This window comes from Mytilus californianus, unplaced genomic scaffold, assembly GCF_021869535.1.
Source record: "Mytilus californianus isolate M0D057914Y unplaced genomic scaffold, xbMytCali1.0.p SCAF_11, whole genome shotgun sequence".
In the NCBI taxonomy this organism is placed as follows: domain Eukaryota; kingdom Metazoa; phylum Mollusca; class Bivalvia; order Mytilida; family Mytilidae; genus Mytilus; species Mytilus californianus.
In genome coordinates, this window is record NW_026262593.1 from 18,146,043 (window position 1) to 18,167,544 (window position 21,502).

The following is a 21,502-nucleotide window of genomic DNA, read 5'->3' on the forward strand; positions in this document are numbered from 1 at the left end:
CAGTAACATTGCGTCATAGACGTTCCAAATTTATGTCCTTTATTGTCTCAAATCTATGTCTTTTATTGTCTCAAATCTATGTCCTGTATTGTCTCAAATCTATGTCCTTTATCGAAATGTGGTGACTTAAGACATAGCAAGACGTCATCAAGTATGTGACGTCACTGCATAAAAGGAATGATGGCAGAGCAGGACACAATTCCAAATGAGGGATACGTTATATCTAGTAAGCGGAAAAAGGGTATTTCAAAGGATTCAAATCCAGAAGCGTTTTGGGCGGATATGCCTCACATTATTTTTAATAAGAAAGTGGCACAAAATGTCGTTTTTAAACACAATAAATTATACCTTAAACATTTGTATGTGGTATCTATACATACACCTTATCGCAATTTAGTCCAATCTGGAAAAAACAGTCATTTAGACAACTTCCTGTCTGGGTCAACAGCCAACAAACAAAGGTCATCAGTAACGAGCTGAGGGAGGGAAAAATTTAGAAAGCGATCAATAGGAAACTTTGATAGATTATGATCCACTTTTTCGAAACTGAAATTATAGTCAAAAAATATTTTGTTTGAAGTATTTACGATGTTTTAAACAGGTCTCATTAAAAAGTATCATGCATGGTGCATTGTTTAAACAGGGTCCCAGATAGCTTCAACTGGATGAAAAAGTTGTGTAATTTTAGAACTTATCCTGAATGGAATAAATAGCGATTAGGTGTATTGAAACATTGAACAAAATGTTTGTAAATAGGTGTATGTGTTTATAGCTTACGATACAGAATGGGTTTAATTCATTGTTGAAGGCCGTACATGTATCTTTAGTTGCTTGTATACAGATATCATTTTGTCTCAGGTTGTTTATTAACTTATATTTCATATTTTTTATCAAGACGTAATTAGTAAAGGGAAGTAACGATAATTACTACAGAACAATTAACGGGATCAGGAAAAGCAAACAATTTGAAAATGTTGTAGTTTTACAATAAAATGTAAATCATACAATAATTACACATGCATGTAAAAATTTTAAGCACACACATGGAGAATACCAGCCCAACTTAACATTGAATTATGGGAAAAGATTTAATAAAACAAAAATCCTAAAAAGGCCGTACTCATTAGACGTGCATAAATTTGGCGAAACAAACTGGAAAAAGATTTAAGAAAAGGACACAGATTTGAGGCCGTATCTATAACGGACATAGATTTGCGAATGACGTCACGATTGTAAACTAATTTAAAAATAGGACACAGATTTGAGGCCGTATCTTTTTTAACGGACATAGATTAGCGATTGACGTCACGATGGGGCACAGTTTTGAGAAACGGACACAGATTTGAGGCCGTACACAGATCTGAGTCTAACATATATATTTTAGCTCACTGCCCCAAAGGGCCATGTGAGCTTATGCCATCACTTGGCTTCAGTCGTTCTACCGTCGTCGTCTGTCTTCGTCATAAACTATTTCAAAAGTCTTCTCAGCTGAAACTATTTGGCAAAAAAACCTTCAAACTTTATTTGAATGTTCCTTAGGGTATTCAATTTATAATGTATTCGAAGTTTTGATCCATCAACAAAAATGACACCATGGCTGAAAATAGAACATATGGATCAAATGCTTATATCACAAAAACTGAAGAATTTAGAGCAAATCTGACCTGATAAAAATGTTCAATAGTTCATCAGCCATGTAATTTTCAGAGGTATGGAACAACCCATTGTTGGATTGCTGCCACTAAATTGGTAATTTTAAGGAAATTTTACGGTTTTTGGTTATTATCTTGAATATTATTGAAGATAAAGGTAAACTGTAAACAGCAAAAATGTTCAGTAAAATAAGATCTACAAAAAAATGTTCACTTGACCCCTTAAAGAGTGAATGCCCTTTAAAGACAATTTTACATAATTTGCTAACATTTAAAAATCATCTCCTCTGAAACTACTGGGCCAAATACTTCCAAACTTTAACTGAATGTTCCTAAGGGTATATAGTTTATAAATTGCATCCAAAGTTTGATCCATCAACAAACATGGCAGCCATGGCTAAAAATAGAACATAGGGGACAAAAGCAGTTTTTGTTGCTTATATCTCAAAAACTACAGCAGTTAGAGCAAAAGTGAAAGGGAGTTAAAGTGATAAATGGGTCATGATCTATCTGTTATGAAATTTTCAGACAAGTTTGACAACCCATTGTTGGGTACCTGTTGGAAATAGTTTATTTTTATTGAATTTCACTGTTTTTGGTTATTTTCCTTAATATTATAATAGATAGAGAGAAAGTATAAATTACAATAAATGTTCAGGTAAGTAAGATCTACAAATAAGTCAACATTATCAAAATAGTCATTTGACCCCTTAAGGAGTTATTGCCCATAAAACTTTTTTTTTTCATTTTTTGTGAAAGTCAAAGAGTTGCAGACTTTTTCAAGATTATTTTTTCTCTGAAACTACTTTGCCAGATACGTAAAAACTTTAATTGAATGTTCCTTAGGGTATCTATTTTAAAGATTGTAATCGGGGATTTTATCCATTCAAAACATGGCAGCAGTTTCTAAAAATAGAACATAGGGGTCAAATGAAGATCATGGCTTATATCTAAAACACTAAAGCAGTAAGAGCAAAACTGACACAGATGAAAGTGTTAAACGGGTTTAGATATACCTGTCAAGTAATCTTCAGACCAATAGGACAACTTATTGTTGGGTTACTGTCCAGAAATAGATAATTTTTTTGACATTTTACAGTTTTTGGTTATGTATCATCTTTAATGTTATTATAGAAAGAGAGAAGGGGGAAATGACAAAATTGTTCAGAAAAGTAAGATTTACAAAAAAAGGCAAATGCCTGAAACTGAAATTACAGGTGAGCGATATCAGGCCTCTTGTTTATTTAGTATTGGATACAAATTTGATGCAGTCTGATAAAAAAATGTTTAAGGCAAAATGTTTCAAATAAGGTACCACATAGAGGCTTCATGGTGTTACTATTGAGTAAAGAGGAGGTGTCAATATGGAGGAAAGGGTTTTGATGCCATAGCACTTAATTGGACAGAAAATTAATCTTTATAGAAATTGGATGTGCTATGGTTGCCAGTGAAAAAAACTATACACAAGAGACCAAATAGCATGGATATATTAGCAACTATAAGCCACATCTTTCAGTAATGAGTTAAACTGAAACTGCTTGTTCAGTTATAAAGAAGCTGCAACAATGAGTAAATCTCATGTGTTTCGGCAACTGTGAAGGGCCCTGAATTGGCAATATTTGAAACCTTATAAACTAGAAAACCAACTGGCTGATTCATGACAAAACAATAGATCTTGCATAGAAACACACTTTGAAATTTTTTAGACAAGATATTAGCAAATCATATACCGTATAGCGGGTTATTTTCGCGGGATGTTTATTTTCACTTAATTTTTTTTTTTTTTTTTTTTTTTCTCAGTTATATATATTTATTGAAATTTTTACATTTGTTAGTTTAAAACATCGATTACAGGTACCTTATCCTGGCCTCGTTAACATTAGTAATGATATTTATATATACAGGAGTTAGAGGTTGTTAGTAATATTCATTACATATATATAATATACCGGTATAAAAACATGTAAGTTAAAAGCTAAACAAATAAGATGGTTCAACATAAATGTCTAATATAACAAACAAAAAATAAACAATTCTTCAAAAATGTGATAAAAAAGGAAAGGGTAAAAATTTATGAATAGATAAATATCAGGAAATACCAATGTAAAGAGGTAAAAAGAAAAAAGAAATGAGAACCACTTACATTCACTTTCAGTTTCTCTCAGCCTCTCATACACACATACAATTCTTACTTACATACACACATACATTACCTACTTATGTACATAATTATCGTTTATAATTATATGTATCAAAGTATAAACAAAAAATAATTGAAAAATTTGCTCAAAGATTAATATCATACTCTATAGTGGAAATATATATTGTAATGGGGTCCAAAATTTTTCATATACATCAACATTATTATTTTTCTTTGCAATGTAATATTCATATGACTGATATTGTTTTATTCTATATATAAAACCAACAATATTAGGAGTAAGTTCCTTAAATTTACATTTGTATATACAGGCCTCTACAATAACTTTTTTTTCAACTTGTCCAGTAGGACAAGTACATATCAAAACTTACTTGTCCGAATGAAATTGTAACTTGTCCAAAAAAATCTTAATAATAACCTTTTTTGCATTTTAAGTTGATTCAAGGAACAAAATGAATTAAAACAATAGAACAGAATTTGATTTATATCTTTTGAAATACTATTCAAAAATATGAGTCGAATACAACTGAATCTAGTCATGTCACAGGACTTAGGTTCTACATGTAGTTCATCAATGCCAAAGTCTCATCAGACTCTGCACATGAGGCACCGTCTGATAGGGCTGTCAATGTACACTCATTGGATTTGTATCCTGGTTTTTTAAAGTTGAAAAAAGTTTATTCAAATGCAATCAATAAAAAAAAAAGATGAGGTATGATTGCCAATGAGACAACTCTCTGCAAGAGACCAAATGACACATAAATTAACAACTATAGGTCACCGTATTGCAAGTATTGTTTTTTTCTACATATGATCAAATATGGTTTTGTGAATTTAATGGTAAATAATTTTTCATTTTTATCTAAAAAATATTTTTGTTAAAAAAATTACCGGTATGTTATTTATTATAAAGCAACAGAATAAGGTAGGAAAACGAGGTACTGATTTGTCTTGGTCCCGAAATGTCTCCTGCGTTGCCAAACTGTCTATTAATCATGTCTATTAAATATGTCTCCTATGGTGCCAAACTGTCTATTAAACATGTTAAACTTGGAGCCGAATAGTTTCTGAGCTTGTGAGGAACTGTCTTGTAAAGTTACCTTATCTACAAAGCGCATCGCTGATTCGGATCAGTAAGACTGGTTTCCCAGAATAGTATGCATTTTACCTGTTAAAAAGTACCTGACAAAGAACTAGTTTTAAATTATTAATTGCAAGTAAACATGTCTTGTTTTCATCCTCTTTTCTTGTTTTTTGTTTATAATTACTTTGTTCATCAAAGTTGGATTAAATTTATTTTCCCGTCGGACAAGCTTGATATAGTTTTTACTTGTCCGACCCTTTTTCCCTCCGGTACCGGACAATCGGACAAGCGTTATTGTCGAGCCCTGATATATAATTTTTTGCTACTATAAATAAAAAGCTTTCTGAATAGAAACCAAGGAATATCTGCTTTTTACTGATGGCAAAATCCCTGCTATACAATCTTATTTGCTGTAATAATGATGACCAAAATTGAAACTTTATTGGACAATCATAGAAAAAATGTACAATAGTTTCGTCATCTAGATTACAAAAAGTACATGAAGTAGAATCTTTCTTCTTTATCTTGTACAAAAAAGAGTTTGTAGGAATAATTTGGTGCAGTAGTTTGTATTGAAAACTTTTTAAGTAAGTATCTTTACAAGACTTCCTTTGTAGCATTATATGCCAATTATCAATTATATGCCAATTATCAATTATATGCCAATTATCAATTTCTGAGTTTGTCAGCTGCTCCAATTTTTTAAATTTCTCAATAGGAGGTGTCACGCATATGATCAATAAGACTCTTATATACAAATTTTGGTTTCTTATTATCAATAATCTGATTACAGAAAGCGTCAGAGATGTTAACATTTTCAATCTGTTGAGAATCACAGTATTCTTTTATGTGATCTTTAATAAATTTTGGAATATTGGAGATTAGACTGTAATATTTCAGAAAATTATTTGTAAGAATCTTTTGTCTAATCTTTTGAAATGTAAAGAAGTCTTTGTTTTGACCATTTATAAGGTCTTTTACATACTGTACACCAAAGTCCTTCCATTGAATATAAATAGTGTAATCTGAAAGTGGCACAAAATTTAAAATATCTAGAGATAATATATCATTTGTACATGCCTTGGTATTAGGCTTTGCAGTATATAAGCAAACTAAAACATCTTTCCAAAAAGGATTCTTAACATAGTCATGAATTTCTAGCAGTTTTTATTGGTATGACGTTGGCGTCGTCGTCCGAAGACACATTGGTTTTTTCGCACTCTAACTTTAGTTTAAGTGAATGGATCTCTATGAAATTTTACCATAAGGTTCAATACCACAAAAGGAAGGTGGGGATTGATTTTGGGGGTTATGGTACCAACAGTTAAGGAATTAGGGACCAAAAAGGGGCCAAAAATAAGCATGTTTGTAACTTCCAGACATATCTTGTGTGTTAGTGTATGGATCTCTCTGACATTGAACCACAAGGTTCCATATCACAAAGGGAATGCTGGGATTGATTTTGGGGGTAATTGCCTCCAAATTTTAGGAATTAGGGGCCAAAAAGGGGCAAAAAACAAGCATTTTTCTAGTTTCATGACAATAACTTGTGTGTTAGTGTATGGATCTCTCTGACATAGTACCACAAGGTTCCATATCACAAAGGGAATGCTTGGATTGATTTTGGGGGTAATTGCTTCCAAATTTTAGGAATTAGGGGCCAAAAAGGGGCAAAAAACAAGCATTTTTCTAGTTTCATGACAATAACTTGTGTGTAAGTGTATGGATCTCTCTGACATAGTACCACAAGGTTCCATGTCACAAAGGAAATGCTGGGATTGATTTTGGGGGTAATTGCCTCCAAATTTTAGGAATTAGGGGCCAAAAAGGGGCAAAAAACAAGCATTTTTCTAGTTTCATGACAATAACTTGTGTGTAAGTGTATGGATCTCTCTGAAATAGTACCACAAGGTTCCATATCACAAAGGGAATCCTGGGATTGATTTTGGGGGTAATTGCCTCCAAATTTTAGGAATAAGGGACCAAAAAGGGGCAAAAAACAAGCATTTTTCTAGTTTCATGACAATAACTTGTGTGTAAGTGTATGGATCTTTCTGAAATTGTACTACAAGGTTCCATATCACAAAGGGAAAGCTGGAATTGAGTTTGGGGGTAATTGCCCAAAACGTTTAGGAATAAGGGACCAAAAAGGGGCCAAAAATAAGCATTTTTCTAGTTTCCAGACAATAACTTGTGTTCAAGTGTATGGATCTTTCTGAAATTATACTGCAAGGTACCATACTACAAAGGGAAGGCTGGGATTGATTTTGGGGGTAATTGCCTCAAAATTTTAGGAATTAGGGGCCATAAAGGGGCAAAAAAAACAAGCATTTTTCTAGTTTCAGGACAATAACTTGTGTGTAAGTGTTTGGATCTTTATGAAATTGTGCTACAAGGTTTCTTATCACAAAGGGAAAGCTGGGTTTGAGTTTGGGGGTAATTGCCATAAACGTTTAGGAATTTGGGGCCAAAAAGGGGCCAAAAAACAAATTGGTTATTTCTGATTTATATATAAAAGCAAATAATAATGATATGGTTTGAATAGGTAAATTAAAAATTGTTAAGTTCTTAGACCACATTCATTCTGTGTCAGAAACCTATGCTGTGTCAAATATTTAATTACAATCCAAATTCAGTGCTGTATCAAGCTTGAATGTTGTGTCCATACTTGCCCCAACTGTTCAGGATTCGACCTCTGCGGTCGTATCAAGCTGTGCCCCAGCAGAGCATTTTATTCTTTTTGTAAAGAAAAGACTCTGTAACCACCAAATTTGGTTAACTCAGACAGTAATAATGTCTGCCATGATCCATCTAAATTCAAAGGAAATCTTCTAACCCAGCTTATTTTTAGATATCTACTAAAAGATGACAAATGCACCATGTTTAAACCTCCCTGCATAAAATCCCCAATTAGTATATATTGCGTTTTATACGTTCTAATCTCCCATTCCAAATAAAGTTATATAAGAGTGTATTTAATTCTTTAATTTTAGTTTGGGATAGATTTGGTAAAGCTGTGAGGTGAGCAAATGAATTATCTTTGGTAATGCTAGAGTCTTAATAACAGTAATTTTACCGAGGAATGTAAGTTTTCTATGTTCCCTAGCCTTAAGTACTGATGACATTTCCTTGATTTTCTTTGTGAAATTTATATCTAACATAGCTTGTAAATCTAATGAAAAATCTATTCCTAATAGTTTGAAATTTGAGATTGTCCATTGAAGATTATAATTAGGGAAAAGTATATGGTCTGAATATTTTTTTGTTCCAATCCAAACAGCTTTGGTCTTGGATGCATTCATTTTTAGTCCAGAAATCCTGTGAAAAGAATCAAAACATTTTAAAGTCTCCTCTAAAGATTTTTCATTTCCTTCCAAAACCAGAAATGTGTCATCAGCATACTGGCTCAACAATAATTCTTTGTTGTGAATAGGAATACCATGGATGTCAGATGTAGATTTAAGTTTTAGGGATAATAATTCAACACCTGTAATAAATAGATATGGGGATAGGGGATCACCCTGTCTACAGCCTCTCTCAAGATTGAAGAAATTTGATAAATTTCCATTATTTATTACACAGCTTTTAGCTTCTGAATAGAGCGTCTCAAACCATTTGCATATAGATGGTCCAAAATTGAAGCTTTTTAGAGCTTTTACTAGAAAATCCCACTCAACAGAATCAAATGCTTTCTCAAAATCAACAAGTAACAGTAAACCAGATAGTGCATAAGATCATATAATAAGCGAATGTTTTCCCCAATAAACCTATCTTTAATAAACCCATTCTTAGTGTCACTTATGATAAATGGCAATACTGGTTTGAGTCTGTTAGTTATAGCTGCTGAAGCTATTTTAATGTCAGTATTCAGTAAACTGATGGGTCGCCAATTACTCATATATCTCCTATCTTTTCCTTCTTTTGGAATGCAAGTAATGACACTCTGATATTGAAAACTTGAAAAATTTCTATGCTCATACCCAAAATATAAAGATTGATATACAAATGGACCGAGATCTCTCCAAATTTTTTTTATAAAAATCAACTGTAAATCCAACGGAACCAGGACTTTCACCATTTGTCATATGTTTCAGTGCCAAAGCACATTCATCAAATGTCAAGTTACCGTTTCACAGATCACTTTGTTCCTGTGTGAGTTTAACATTATGGTTATTAAAAGAGTTTTCTTCGCTGTCAGATCTTCTGCTTGAATGCAGAGTTTTCATTAAAATTCTGTTGTTCAGAAAGAATGCTTGACTGTTTAGAAATATGTTTACCTTGGTCATCAATCAATTCAGCCATTGTCTTTTTAGTTAAATTACTCTTCTTTAATTTGTAAAAGTATTGGGAGCATTTTTCTCCATTTTCATCCCAGTTTGCTCATGATCTGAGGAATAAACCTTCAATCTTTTGTTCCCTTTTATTTTCTAGTTCTAGTTTCTTCCCATGTAAAGTAGCTTGAACATTGACACTCGGTGACATACTCATAATATTTTCTAATTGTTCAACCTCTTTTTCAAGCTTAGATGTATGTTCTCTATCCTCTCTGTTTTTTTCAATACTATAAGAAATGGACAAAGTCCTGATCTTCATCTTCAGGATTTCAAAAAATAATTAGTCATTACATGTAAGTTTAACATCGAGACAATTTTGAATGTCACCTGAAAGATAATACTCTGAAATAGTGTCTTTTATACATGTCTTAATTTTTTCAACATACTCAACATCTCTTACAAGTTGTGAATTAAATTTCCAAAATAACCCTTTCCCCACTTAGCAAGACTGGCAGAATGATCAGTCTGATAACCAGGTATAATTTTTGTGTTTTTCATAAGAGAATATATGTCCTCAGTGACTAAGAAATAGCCTAGTTGACTTTGTTTAATAGGAGATGGTTGATACCTAGTAAATTTTTTGTCAGTAGGGTTGCATGTTCGCCAAGGATCCAATAATTCTAATTTTTCAATAATTTCTTCAATCTTTTCACGAGATTTGGGATTTCTTTTATGTAAAATGTTATATGTATATCTAGATTGCAGTCCTGGACAACATTCCAATCACCACATAATAATATACTAGTATTAGCATACAATGCTATTTTATATAATATATCATCAAACAATAATGGTTCATCCATATTATATCCTTATAGACATACTAAAGTCAATCTCTGTTCAAATAAAGTGATATCAATAACATTCTGGTCAAATTTAGTGTCATGAATAGTAAAATCTAACCCCTTTTTATACATGATACTAACTCCAGCACTTCTATTGTTATGATGACAAAAGATGCAAGTATTGCCCCATTCTTTTTCCAATAATTTTTCAACATCTTTACTGCTATGTGTTTCTTGAAAACATACAATTGAAGCATGTTTGCCCTTTGCCCAATCAAAGACATCCAATCTTTTCTTCTTATTAGAAAATAAACCCCTTACATTCCTAGATAGTATAGTAATATTATTATATATTCTCATAGGTTATGTATGTATAAAAGATAGTACATAAACCAGAGAGCAAATAAGTTCATTGTAAAACAGTAAGAAAGTACATATTGTAATCATGCATACACACAACACACATACAATAAAATGACACTGGTGATAATGTACAAAACACATCAGATTAGTTTCACAGTATTGGCGTAAACTATGAACAATATTTAAAAATAAACAAAAAACAAAAAAATGTATCAACAAAGACTTGAAGATTATCTTACTTGAAGTTAAATTTTTTTTGTAGTCTAAAAGTGATTTAAAGCAAAGAATGTATTGATTGCTTATTTTTTTATTTAAGTCACAGAGGTGTAGCCTGACAAAAGTAACTTGAATTGAAGGGTCAAACACCTGTATGTTATCTTCTTTCACTGCTTTGAAAATAGCCTGCTGCGATATATATTACTGCTTGTATTAAAGTACTAGCAAATTGAAAAATATTTTGAATTATCTCCCTAATTATCATCAAAACTTCCAACTATGCAAATATACAATGGAATGGAAAGGTAACATTAAACAGATGAGACAAACATTTTTACAAATTTTAAAAAAAGTTAGAGTTATCTCCCTTCTTAAGATCAGTATCTCAGAACAATTAGTTAGTTTTTCATGAAGCTATTTTCTTCCTAATTTTCTCTTCTATATAATTGTCAAACAAGTCAAACTTTATTCTTTGGTTACCATTTTTACTATTCTGGAGCTTCCCATAAACACTACAGTTGTAAAACCAAACATTCTCTAGTTTCCCAGTGAGGTTAAGTCTTAGTTCTTCTGGGTGATATCATAATGGAACTTTTTCACTTATTTTGGCGGATATGTGGAAATCGCGAAATTAAATTCCGCGAAAATTTTTGCACATGTTCAGTACTTTCTAATAACTAAAACGTTTTGTAAACTATCTATTTTTTCCTGTTCGTCGGATCAATAATGGTTTATGTTAATTTAAACAACATAAATGCAAAAGGCCATTGTTCACTGGCTGTCAGGTCTTAATTAGTTAATTGGTTACATAATTAAATAATTAATAATAAAAGAGTGTAAGGTACTTTGTGGGGTATTTCATCCTTATTAAATAGTGTCAAATTATATAAGAGTTGCAAGTCACTTATGATCATTTTATAATCTAATTAGTACATTAAAGTTGTAGTAAATTTCTGGACTAATCAATCGTAACATTAACAAAAGTATGTACACCTGTGACAAATATCTAAGTTCTGGTATTTATTGATTAACTGTAACAAAATATAATCAATAAATTAAGACTTCATGCAGGTAAAACTATCATTTAACCATAACAATAGACACTTGTTTGTCAATTTTTACCACTTTTTAACTGCAACCATATTAATATCCGCCAAAATATTAAATTGGGATTAAAGAATCTGCCAAAATTTTTCGTATACTTTGTTGCCCCTAAATCGCGAAATTTTACAACCTCGAAAATAACCCGCTGTACGGTAGTATTTTGGTACAAAATATCAAATCATGGGTATTATGATTTTAACTATTTTTTGACAGTTTTAGGTTTTTGTAATTATAAGTCCTATGTTTCCAAACAAAAATTCTTAGATATGTATAATATGTTTATAAAAGAACTGCAAAGGGTTATGAATGAGAACAAAACAGTATCTTAAAATACCTTTTTCATAAAATTTAAAAAGATTGATTGATGTAATAGAGAAACAAAAACTATATTTTAATATATTCTGAGTATTTTCCTGGATGCTTGGAAAACATTTCACAGGGATACTTTATATGAGCTTGGACAGTGAAGTAAAGTTGTAACAGGCAATCTGAAAAATAAAGAAAAATTGTTATACCATAAAATAAAAATAATTTGAAAGACAGCAACCAACAACAACCACTGAATTACAGGCTCCTAACTTGGACCAGGCACATAATTGTGTGCAGGTATTAAACATGTTTGTAAGCACTCAACCCTTCTCTAACCTGGGACAGTGGTGTAACAGCACAATATAAGAACAAACTGTAAAAATGAGTTGAAAAGGGATTGACTTTTCAAATGAACATTGGAGACAAAAGGCATCTTAGAGCTACTGAAAGCTAGTTCAAAACCAATTACAACTAATAAAATAAAATTGTAAATGTGGAACAGAGACAGTATATTTGAACTAAATTTTATGCTTTATCTACAATAGTAGAGTGAGCATAACATTTTCCAGTCTGTGCGACCTGTCTGTCCATATCTGATTTCTGGTAGTTTGTGGTCACATCAACCTGTCATTTATTGTTAACATTTGTTATGAAGTGAAATGCCAAATAATGGTTTTGAAGCAGATTTGTAGTTTATTGATTATGGAAATGTGATAGTTTGAGTTGGGCATGCATATGGTGTCCAATGCAAACATATTTGTTGTAAAGTTTGTTCAAATATTGTACTGTTACACCACTATCTAAGTAAAGGTGGAGGGTAAAGAACTAAGTACAAACATATTTTACCCCAACTCATTATGTGTGTATCCCAAGCCAAAAGTCTGCAGTCGATGATGTCTTCCATAATTATTTTAGATTAATGTTATAAGCTTGAATTAGACTGTTGGTTCTCTCCTTTGAAATGTTTCAAATTCAGTTTTCCATGAACTCAGTCTTTCCTGTAGTTTATCAATTTCTTTACACAATTGAGGTTATCAAAGCTACCACTACTGAGTTTAGATCTCAGATACTGAGTGACCTGCTAAGGAATAATTTGATTTAATGATGAATTCTTAGGATAAGAGCAGCATATGACAAAAGTATACAAATATATTGACATTAAAGATAACCACACGATATATTGATACTTTTTGAAAGACAACTGTGAAATCTGGAGGTAACCACTATATTTTACCCTGCCGTATGATCACCACTTAAACAATTAAAAGTATATAAAAATGAAGAGATGTGATATGAGACAACTATATACTAGTGAAGACTTGACAAGGGTGTAAACTACTGTAGGTCACTGTACAGCCTTCACTAATAAACATAACCCAAACTACAGTAAACTGTAAAACCCCGAAGCATGACAGATCTAGAAATAGAAACAAGTAGAAAGACAAGTTCAATGGCCTAATTTAAGCTAAATACAATTATAAACAAGAAAAATATGTTACAAACTCAAACAACTGAATTACAGGCTCCTGATTTCGGGCAGGCAAATAAACTGTAAATTAGTTTATAATATGACCTATATTTAATACTTCATTGACTTCCTTGTGTGTGTGTGGTTTTTTTTTTTCAGACAACAGAATGAAGCATATTGCACAAGACATAAAAGTAATTAAAGAGGTTGTATATGAAGATCAAACGAATCCTTACTTGCAGATTCTTCGAATATATATAAAAAGCAGGACTCAGTTTGATGGTTTTCTTGAAGATAAATGTAAAGAAATAGACAAAGAGCTAGGAAAACAAGGAATGACACTTGGATTTGTTAAGAGAGCAGGTAAAAAATATCGATTTTGTGCTGAAGACTTCATTTTTATGCCCCCGCCGTTGGGGAGGGGGCATTAAGTTTTACCCTTGTCCGTCCGTACGTACGTACGTTCCAAAATTGGTTTCCGTTCTCTAACTTTAGTTTGCCTCAACCAAATGTTATGAAACTTATAAACAATGCTTATTACCACAAAACACAGATCAAGATTGAATTTTGGTGGCGTCACTTTTACCGTTCTAGAGTTATGCCCCTTTACAAATGGAAAATTGCTGAATTTATTATTTCTGTTCTCTAACTTTAGTTTGCCTCAACCAAATGTTATGAAACTTATACACAATGCTTATTACCACAAAACACAGATCAAGTTTGAATTTTGGTGGGGTCACTTTTACCTTTCTAGAGTTATGCCCCTTTAGAAATGGAAAAATTGCAAAATTTTTATTTTCTTCTAATTATCAAGTAATTTTTAAAATTGGAGTTATCTTCCTTTGTCCATGATTATAGTTGAATCAACTACAATCAATGCTTTATGCAATGCAATGTTTAATTTTGACTTCCACTGATAAAACACAGATCAAGTTGAATTTGGGTAGTGTCACTTTAACCGTTCTTCAGTTATGTCCCTTTATAACTATATGATATGCAAGCAGGGGCATCATCTGTGTCTACATGTGGACACTATCCACATTTATTTCCTTTTTTTATGCCCCTGCCGTAGCTGAGGGGGCATTAAGTTTTACCCTTGTCCGTCTGTACGTCCGTCCGTCCGTCTGTACGTCCCAAAGTTGGTTTCCGTTCTCTTACTTTAGTTTGCCTCAACCAAATGTTATGAAACTTATACACAATGCTTATTACCACTAAATACAGATCAAGTTAGAATTTTGGTGGTGTCACTTTTACCGTTCTAGAGTTATGCCCCTTTACAAATGGAAAAATTGCAAAATTTTTCGTTTCCGTTCTATAACTAAAGTTTGCCTCAACCAAATGTTATGAATCTTATACACAATGCTTATTACCACAATATACAGATAAAGTTTGAATTTTGGTGCCGTCACTTTTACTGTTCTAGAGTTATGCCCTTTACAAATGGAAAAATTGCTGAATTTTTCATTTTTTTCCCTAAATATCAAGTATTTTTAAAATTGGAGTTATCTTTCTTTGTTCATGATTATGGTTGAATCAACTACAATCAATGCTTAATACAATACAATGTTTAATTTGACCTTCCACTGATAAATTAAAGCAATTTTTACCCTTCATTTCTAAAAATATTTTAAAGTCTTCTTTGAAAATTGGTGTTATCTTTCTTTCTGCATAATGGTAGTTGAATCAACTACAACCAATGCTTTATACAATGCAATATTCAATTTTAAGCAGACACAGTTCCTACACATGAGTGTAACTTTCAAAATATGTAGAATATTTAGGTATGGTTGGTATCAAATGAAAGCTGAATGACTGGTGATCATTGTAGAACACTTTTTGACTTATAATTTTGAATATTAAAAAAACTGCACCAAATTTTATAAAGAGGGTACTTTTTGCCTGTATGTCAGATCTGAAGTACCTGTTTTGGTACATCCGAAGTTCCAGGAACCAGTTCTTTCTTACATGCCATTAAAGGTATGTTGATTTTTCCAGTACAAGACACCATAAAGTGTTGCTTTGACATGCAATGATTGTCACTTTATTTGAACTTGAAACAAAAGAGCTGTGTCTGCTTGAAATTGAGGAATTTAATATAGAAAGCAACGGGGCCTTGAATTAGTGGTGTACTTCCTATTACAGAGAATCATCAGAAATTCAATTTTTAGAAGTTGTACCTATTCCAATGAAAATAAGTTATATTTGATGTAAGTAAACATGTTTAATCATCTTTTTTGGATGAACAATTCTGTTTATGGGAAATTTCAGCTCTTAAATTGACATAATCAGGTATTTTAGCCTTTTATGGTCAAACAACATGCATGCAGTTAAGACTTGACTCCAAATTCTTATTTTTGCATTATTTGGGATTGCAATCAATAAAACATGTATATAATGACTTGTTTATGGTAAAAAAATAGCTCTTGGTCAAATAATCCTATGATTTTTCAAGTTTTATTGGTTTTCTTATGATAGCCTTTTACAATCTAGGCAATTGTATATACTCATATAAGAATTCCAAAATATCACTGTACATGCAATTTTGAACCAGTTTAGCAAGTTATCCAGCTGAAAAATATATAAATTGCTCTTTATAATCTATGTTGTACCACAGAAGTATGGTTTATACCAAAAATGTCCCTTTTTCAATTTGAAGAAAAAAGGGGGGACAATTTTCTCAATTATATCTTAGATTTGGTCTAATATATTTTTATTAAATGAACAAAATCTGGTGAAATATGACTTTTGGTAAGCACATTGTTTTCCTAACAGAAATTATTAAATACAACAATGATATTGAGAATAAAATAAGTATATTGGCCGTTTATAATATCCATATGCAGTTTTCTTTGAATAACATATATGTTACTACCAGTCCAATTGGAGCTTAAAATTAGTAAAATAGTATTTGGACTTAAGCTTTATGTGTTTTTTATTGCTTGAAATAGATCATAGAATGAAATAAAGTGATGCTGAAGTCAGAATAGCAAGTTTGGTTCTGTTATAAAGCAATATTTACCATTCAGTGCTTACAAGCACTTTGATTACTGTTCTAGAGTTATGCCCATTTACAAATGAAAAAAATGCTGAATTTTTCGTTTCCATTCTCTAACTTGAGTTTGTCTTAAATTAATGTAATGAAATGTATATATAATGCTTTTTACCACAAAACTCAGTTTAATTTTTTTACTTTAGCTTGCCTCAACCAAATGTTATGAAACTTATACACAATGCTTATTAATACATAATACAGATTAAGTACGAAATTTGGTGGCAACACTTTTACCATTCTTGAGTTATGTCCCTTTATAAACATAGTGGCAACACTTTTACCATTCTTGAGTTATGTCCCTTTATAAACATAAAAATTGCTGAATTTTTCGTTTCCGTTCTCTAACTTTAGTTTGTCTCAACCAAATGTTATAAAACTTATACACAACCGTTCTAGAGTATTATGCGTATTTACAAATAGAAAAATTGCTGAATTTTTAGTTTCTGTTCTCTACTTAAGTTAGCCTCAACCAAATAAGACTAACACAATGCTTTTTACCACAAAACTCAGATCAAGTTCAAATTTGGGTAGCATCACTTTTACCGTTCTTCAGTTATGTCCCTTTATAACTATATGATATGCAAGCGGGGGCATCATCCTTGTCCACATGTGGACACTATCCACATTTATTTTTTTTAGCTTTGAGTATTATGAATTCAATGGCAATTTTTTAAGAGAAAAATACTAGAAAAAGATATCAACATTTATTAATGAAGCATACAATTGTGTATTACTGATTGTTTTCTCTTTTTGTATCTTTGATGCCATCAATATTGGAAGCTAGATATATAGGTGTTACTGATACAGTGACAGCAGCTCAATTAAGGGCAAACAATATAGTTACAGGGGAGGTAATGACGTTGCTAAAGTAAAATGTTATTTTCGCGACGTCAAACTGTGACATATCGGAAAAAGATGCATTTTTCGACTGATTTTTATCATTCAAACTGATTTAACTTGTAAAAAGTTCATGGACCCCTCTTTTTTAAAATGACATTTGATTTGATTACGCATGAAAATTATTTGTTCCAATTTTCAGGAAAATGTCAACAATGCAATCTAGTCACTTTACCGTTCTAGAGTTATGTCCCTTTACAAATGGAATAAAATGCTTCGCTGGGCGCAGCTTGATACGACCGCAGAGGTCGAACCCTGAACAGTTGGGGCAAGTATGGACACAACATTCAAGCTTGATACAGCTCTGAATTTGGATTGTGATCAAATATTTGACACAGCATAGGTTTCTGACACAGAAAGAATGTGGTCTAAGAACTTCAATTTTTTTAATTTACCTATTATGGTCCAATGTCCAAAATCAAAATACATGGTTAGATTCAGCATATCAAAGAACCCCATATATTCAATTTTTGTTGAAATCAAACAAAGTTTAAATTTGGACCCCAACTTGGACAAACTTGAAAACTGGTCCCATAATCAAAAATCTAAACACATGTTTAGATTCAGCATATCAAAGTACCCCAAGAATTCAATTTTTGTTAAAATCCAACTAAGTTTAATTTTGGACCCTTTGGACCTTAATGTAGACCAATTTAAAAAACGGGACCCAAAATTAAAAATCTAAAAACACGGTTAGATTTGGCATATCAAAGAACCCCAATAATTCAATTTTTGATGAAATCAAACAAAGTTTAATTTTGGACCCTTTTGACCTCAATATGAACCAATTTGATAGCAGGCCCACAAAATAAAAAATCTAAATACATGGTAAGATTCAGCATATCAAAGAACCCCATATATTCAATTTTTGTTGAAATCAAACAAAGTTTAATTTTGGACCCAAATTTGGACCAACTTGAAAACTGGGCCAAAAATCTAAAATCTAAATACATGTTTAGATTCAGCATACCAAAGAACCCCATATATTCAATTTTTGTTGAAATCAAACAAAGTTTAATTTTGGACCCCAACTTGGACCAACTTGAAAACTGGTCCCATAATCAAAAATCTATCACATGTTTAGATTCAGCATATCAAAGAACCCCAAAAATTCAATTTTTGTTAAAATCAAACTAAGTTTAATTTTGGACCCTTTGGACCTTAATGTAGACCAATTTAAAAAACGGGACCCAAAATTAAAAATCTAAATACACGGTTAGATTTGGCATATCATGAACCCCAATAATTAAATTTTTGATGAAATCAAACAAAGTTTAATTTTGGACCCTTTTGACCTCAATATGAACCAATTTGATAGCGGGCCCACAAATAAAAAATCTAAATACATGGTAAGATTCAGCATATCAAAGAACCCCATATATTCAATTTTTGTTGAAATCAAACAAAGTTTAATTTTGGACCCAAATTTGGACCAACTTGAAAACTGGGCCAAAAATCTAAAATCTAAATACATGTTTAGATTCAGCATATCAAGGAACCCCATATATTCATTTTTTGTTGAAATCAAACAAAGTTTAATTTTGGACCCCAACTTGGACCAACTTGAAAACTGGGCCCATAATCAAAAATCTAAACACATGTTTAGATTCAGCATATCAAAGAACCCCAAGAATTCAATTTTTGTTAAAATCAAACTAAGTTTAATTTTGGACCCTTTGGACCTTAATGTAGACCAATTTAAAAACGGGACCCAAAATTAAAAATCTAAATACACGGTTAGATTTGGCATATCAAAGAACCCCAATAATTCAATTTTTGATGAAATCAAACAAAGTTTAATTTTGGACCCTTTTGACCTCAATATGAACCAATTTGATAGCGGGTCCAAAAATAAAAAATCTAAATACATGGTTAGATTCAGCATATCAAAGAACCCCAAGAATTCAATTTTTGATGAAATCAAACAAAGTTTAATTTTGGACCCTTTTGACCTCAATGTGGACAAAGTTGATAACGGGGCCCAAAAATCAAAAATCTAAATACATGGTTAGATTCAGCATATCAAAGAACCCCATATATTCAATTTTTGTTGAAATCAAACAAAGTTTAATTTTGGACCCCGATTTGGACCAACTTGAAAACTGGGTCCATAATCAAAAATCTAAATACATGTTTAGATTCAGCATATCAAAGTACCCTAAAAATTCAATTTTTGTTAAAATCAAACTAAGTTTAATTTTGGACCCTTTTGACCTTAATGTAGACCAATTTGAAAACGGAACCAAAAATTAAGAATCTAAATACACGGTTAGATTCGGCATATCAAAGAACCCCAATAATTCAATTTTTGATGAAATCAAACAAAGTCAAATTTTGGACCCTTTGGACCTCAATGTGGACCAATTTAAAAACGGGGCCCAAAATCCAAAAACTTAATACACGGTTAGATTCAGCATATTAAAGAACCCCAAGAATTCAAGAATAAAACCCCATTGAAATTGATCAAGAAATAAGCAATTTATAGGAAGTATCTTCTTTTGCACAATACTGTGCAATTGAATATTTCTTGCTATTGTGCAATACTGTACAATTGACAATTTCTTGCTATTGCGCAATATTGTGCTATTGGATATTTCTTGCTATTGCGCAATACTGTGCAATTGAAGATTTCTTGCTATTGCGCAATACTGTGCAATTGAAGATTTCTTGCAATTGTGCAATACTGTGCAATTGAAAATTTCTTGCTATTGCACAATACTTATCATATAATAATTTACACATCCTGTTTGGTGTGTATCTCCTACCATATCATTATTATTTGCTTTTAAATATTAATCAGAAATAACCAACTTAAAATGGAAAATTTGAAAAGAAAAAAAAAAGGAAAAAAAGAAAAAAAAAGAAAAAAAAAAATCCCCCCCCCCCAAATTTTTTGAACCCCCTTATGATTCATCACCCCAAAACTCAATCCCAGCCTTCCCTTTGTGGTATGGTACCTTGCAGTACAATTTCAGAGAGATCCATACACTTGAACACAAGTTATTGTCTGGAAACTAGAAAAATGCTTATTTTTGGCCCCTTTTTGGCCCCCAATTCCTAAACGTTTCTGGCAATTACCCCCAAACTCAATTCCAGCTTTCCCTTTGTGATATGGAACCTTGTAGTACAATTTCAGAAATATCCAAACACTTACACACAAGTTATTGTCATGAAACTAGAAAAATGCTTGTTTTTTGCCCCTTTTTGGCCCCTAATTCCTAAAATTTTGAGGCAATTACCCCCAAAATCAATTACAGCCTTCCCTTTGTGATATGGAACCTTGTGGTACAATGTCAGAGAGATCCATACACTTACACACAAGTTATTGTCTGGAAGTTACAAAAATGCTTATTTTTGGCCCCTTTTTGGCCCCTAATTCCTTAACTGTTGGTACCATAACCCCCAAAATCAATCCCCACCTTCCTTTCGTGGTATTGAACCTTATGGTAAAATTTCATGGAGATCCATTCACTTAAACTAAATTTAGAGTGCGAAAACCAATGTGTCTTCGGACGACGCCGGACGACGCCAGACGACGACGACGACGACGACGACGACGACGACGACGCCAACGTCATACCAATATACGACCAAAAAATTTTCAATTTTTGCGGTCGTATAAAAATTGCTCAATTTTTTGTTTCCGTTCTCTAACTTAAGTTTGCCTCTACTAAATGCTATGAAACTTATATACAATGCTTATTACCACAAAATACAGATCAAGTTTGAATTTTGGTGGTGTCACTTTAACCTTTCTAGAAATATGTCCCTTTACAAATGGAAAAAAATGCTTAATTTTTAATATACTTTCTCTAACTTAAGTTAGCCTCAATCAAATGTTATGAAACTTATACACAATGTTTATCACCACAAAATACAGATCAAGTATGAATTTTGGGGGTGTCACAGTATTGTTCTAGAGTTATGCCCCTTTACAAATGGAAAAATTTCTGAATTTTTCGTTTCTGTTCTCTAACTTAAGCTTGCCTCAACCGAATTTTATGAAACTTATACACAATACTTTTTACCACAAAACTCAGATCAATTACAAATTTGGGTAGCATCACTTTAATCATT

The 21,502-nt window shown here is 31.9% G+C and overlaps 1 protein-coding gene across 1 annotated transcript in view; it reads left to right on the forward strand.

Annotated features, from left to right (window-relative positions):
* The window catches only part of LOC127720696 (uncharacterized), a 150,845-nt gene that overhangs the window by 21,903 nt on the left and 107,440 nt on the right, over positions 1-21,502 (forward strand). Inside the window, exon 4 of the mRNA XM_052227438.1 lies at positions 13,636-13,839. Coding sequence (XP_052083398.1) covers positions 13,636-13,839 — 204 coding nt within the window. The remainder of the gene's footprint in view (positions 1-13,635; positions 13,840-21,502) is intronic.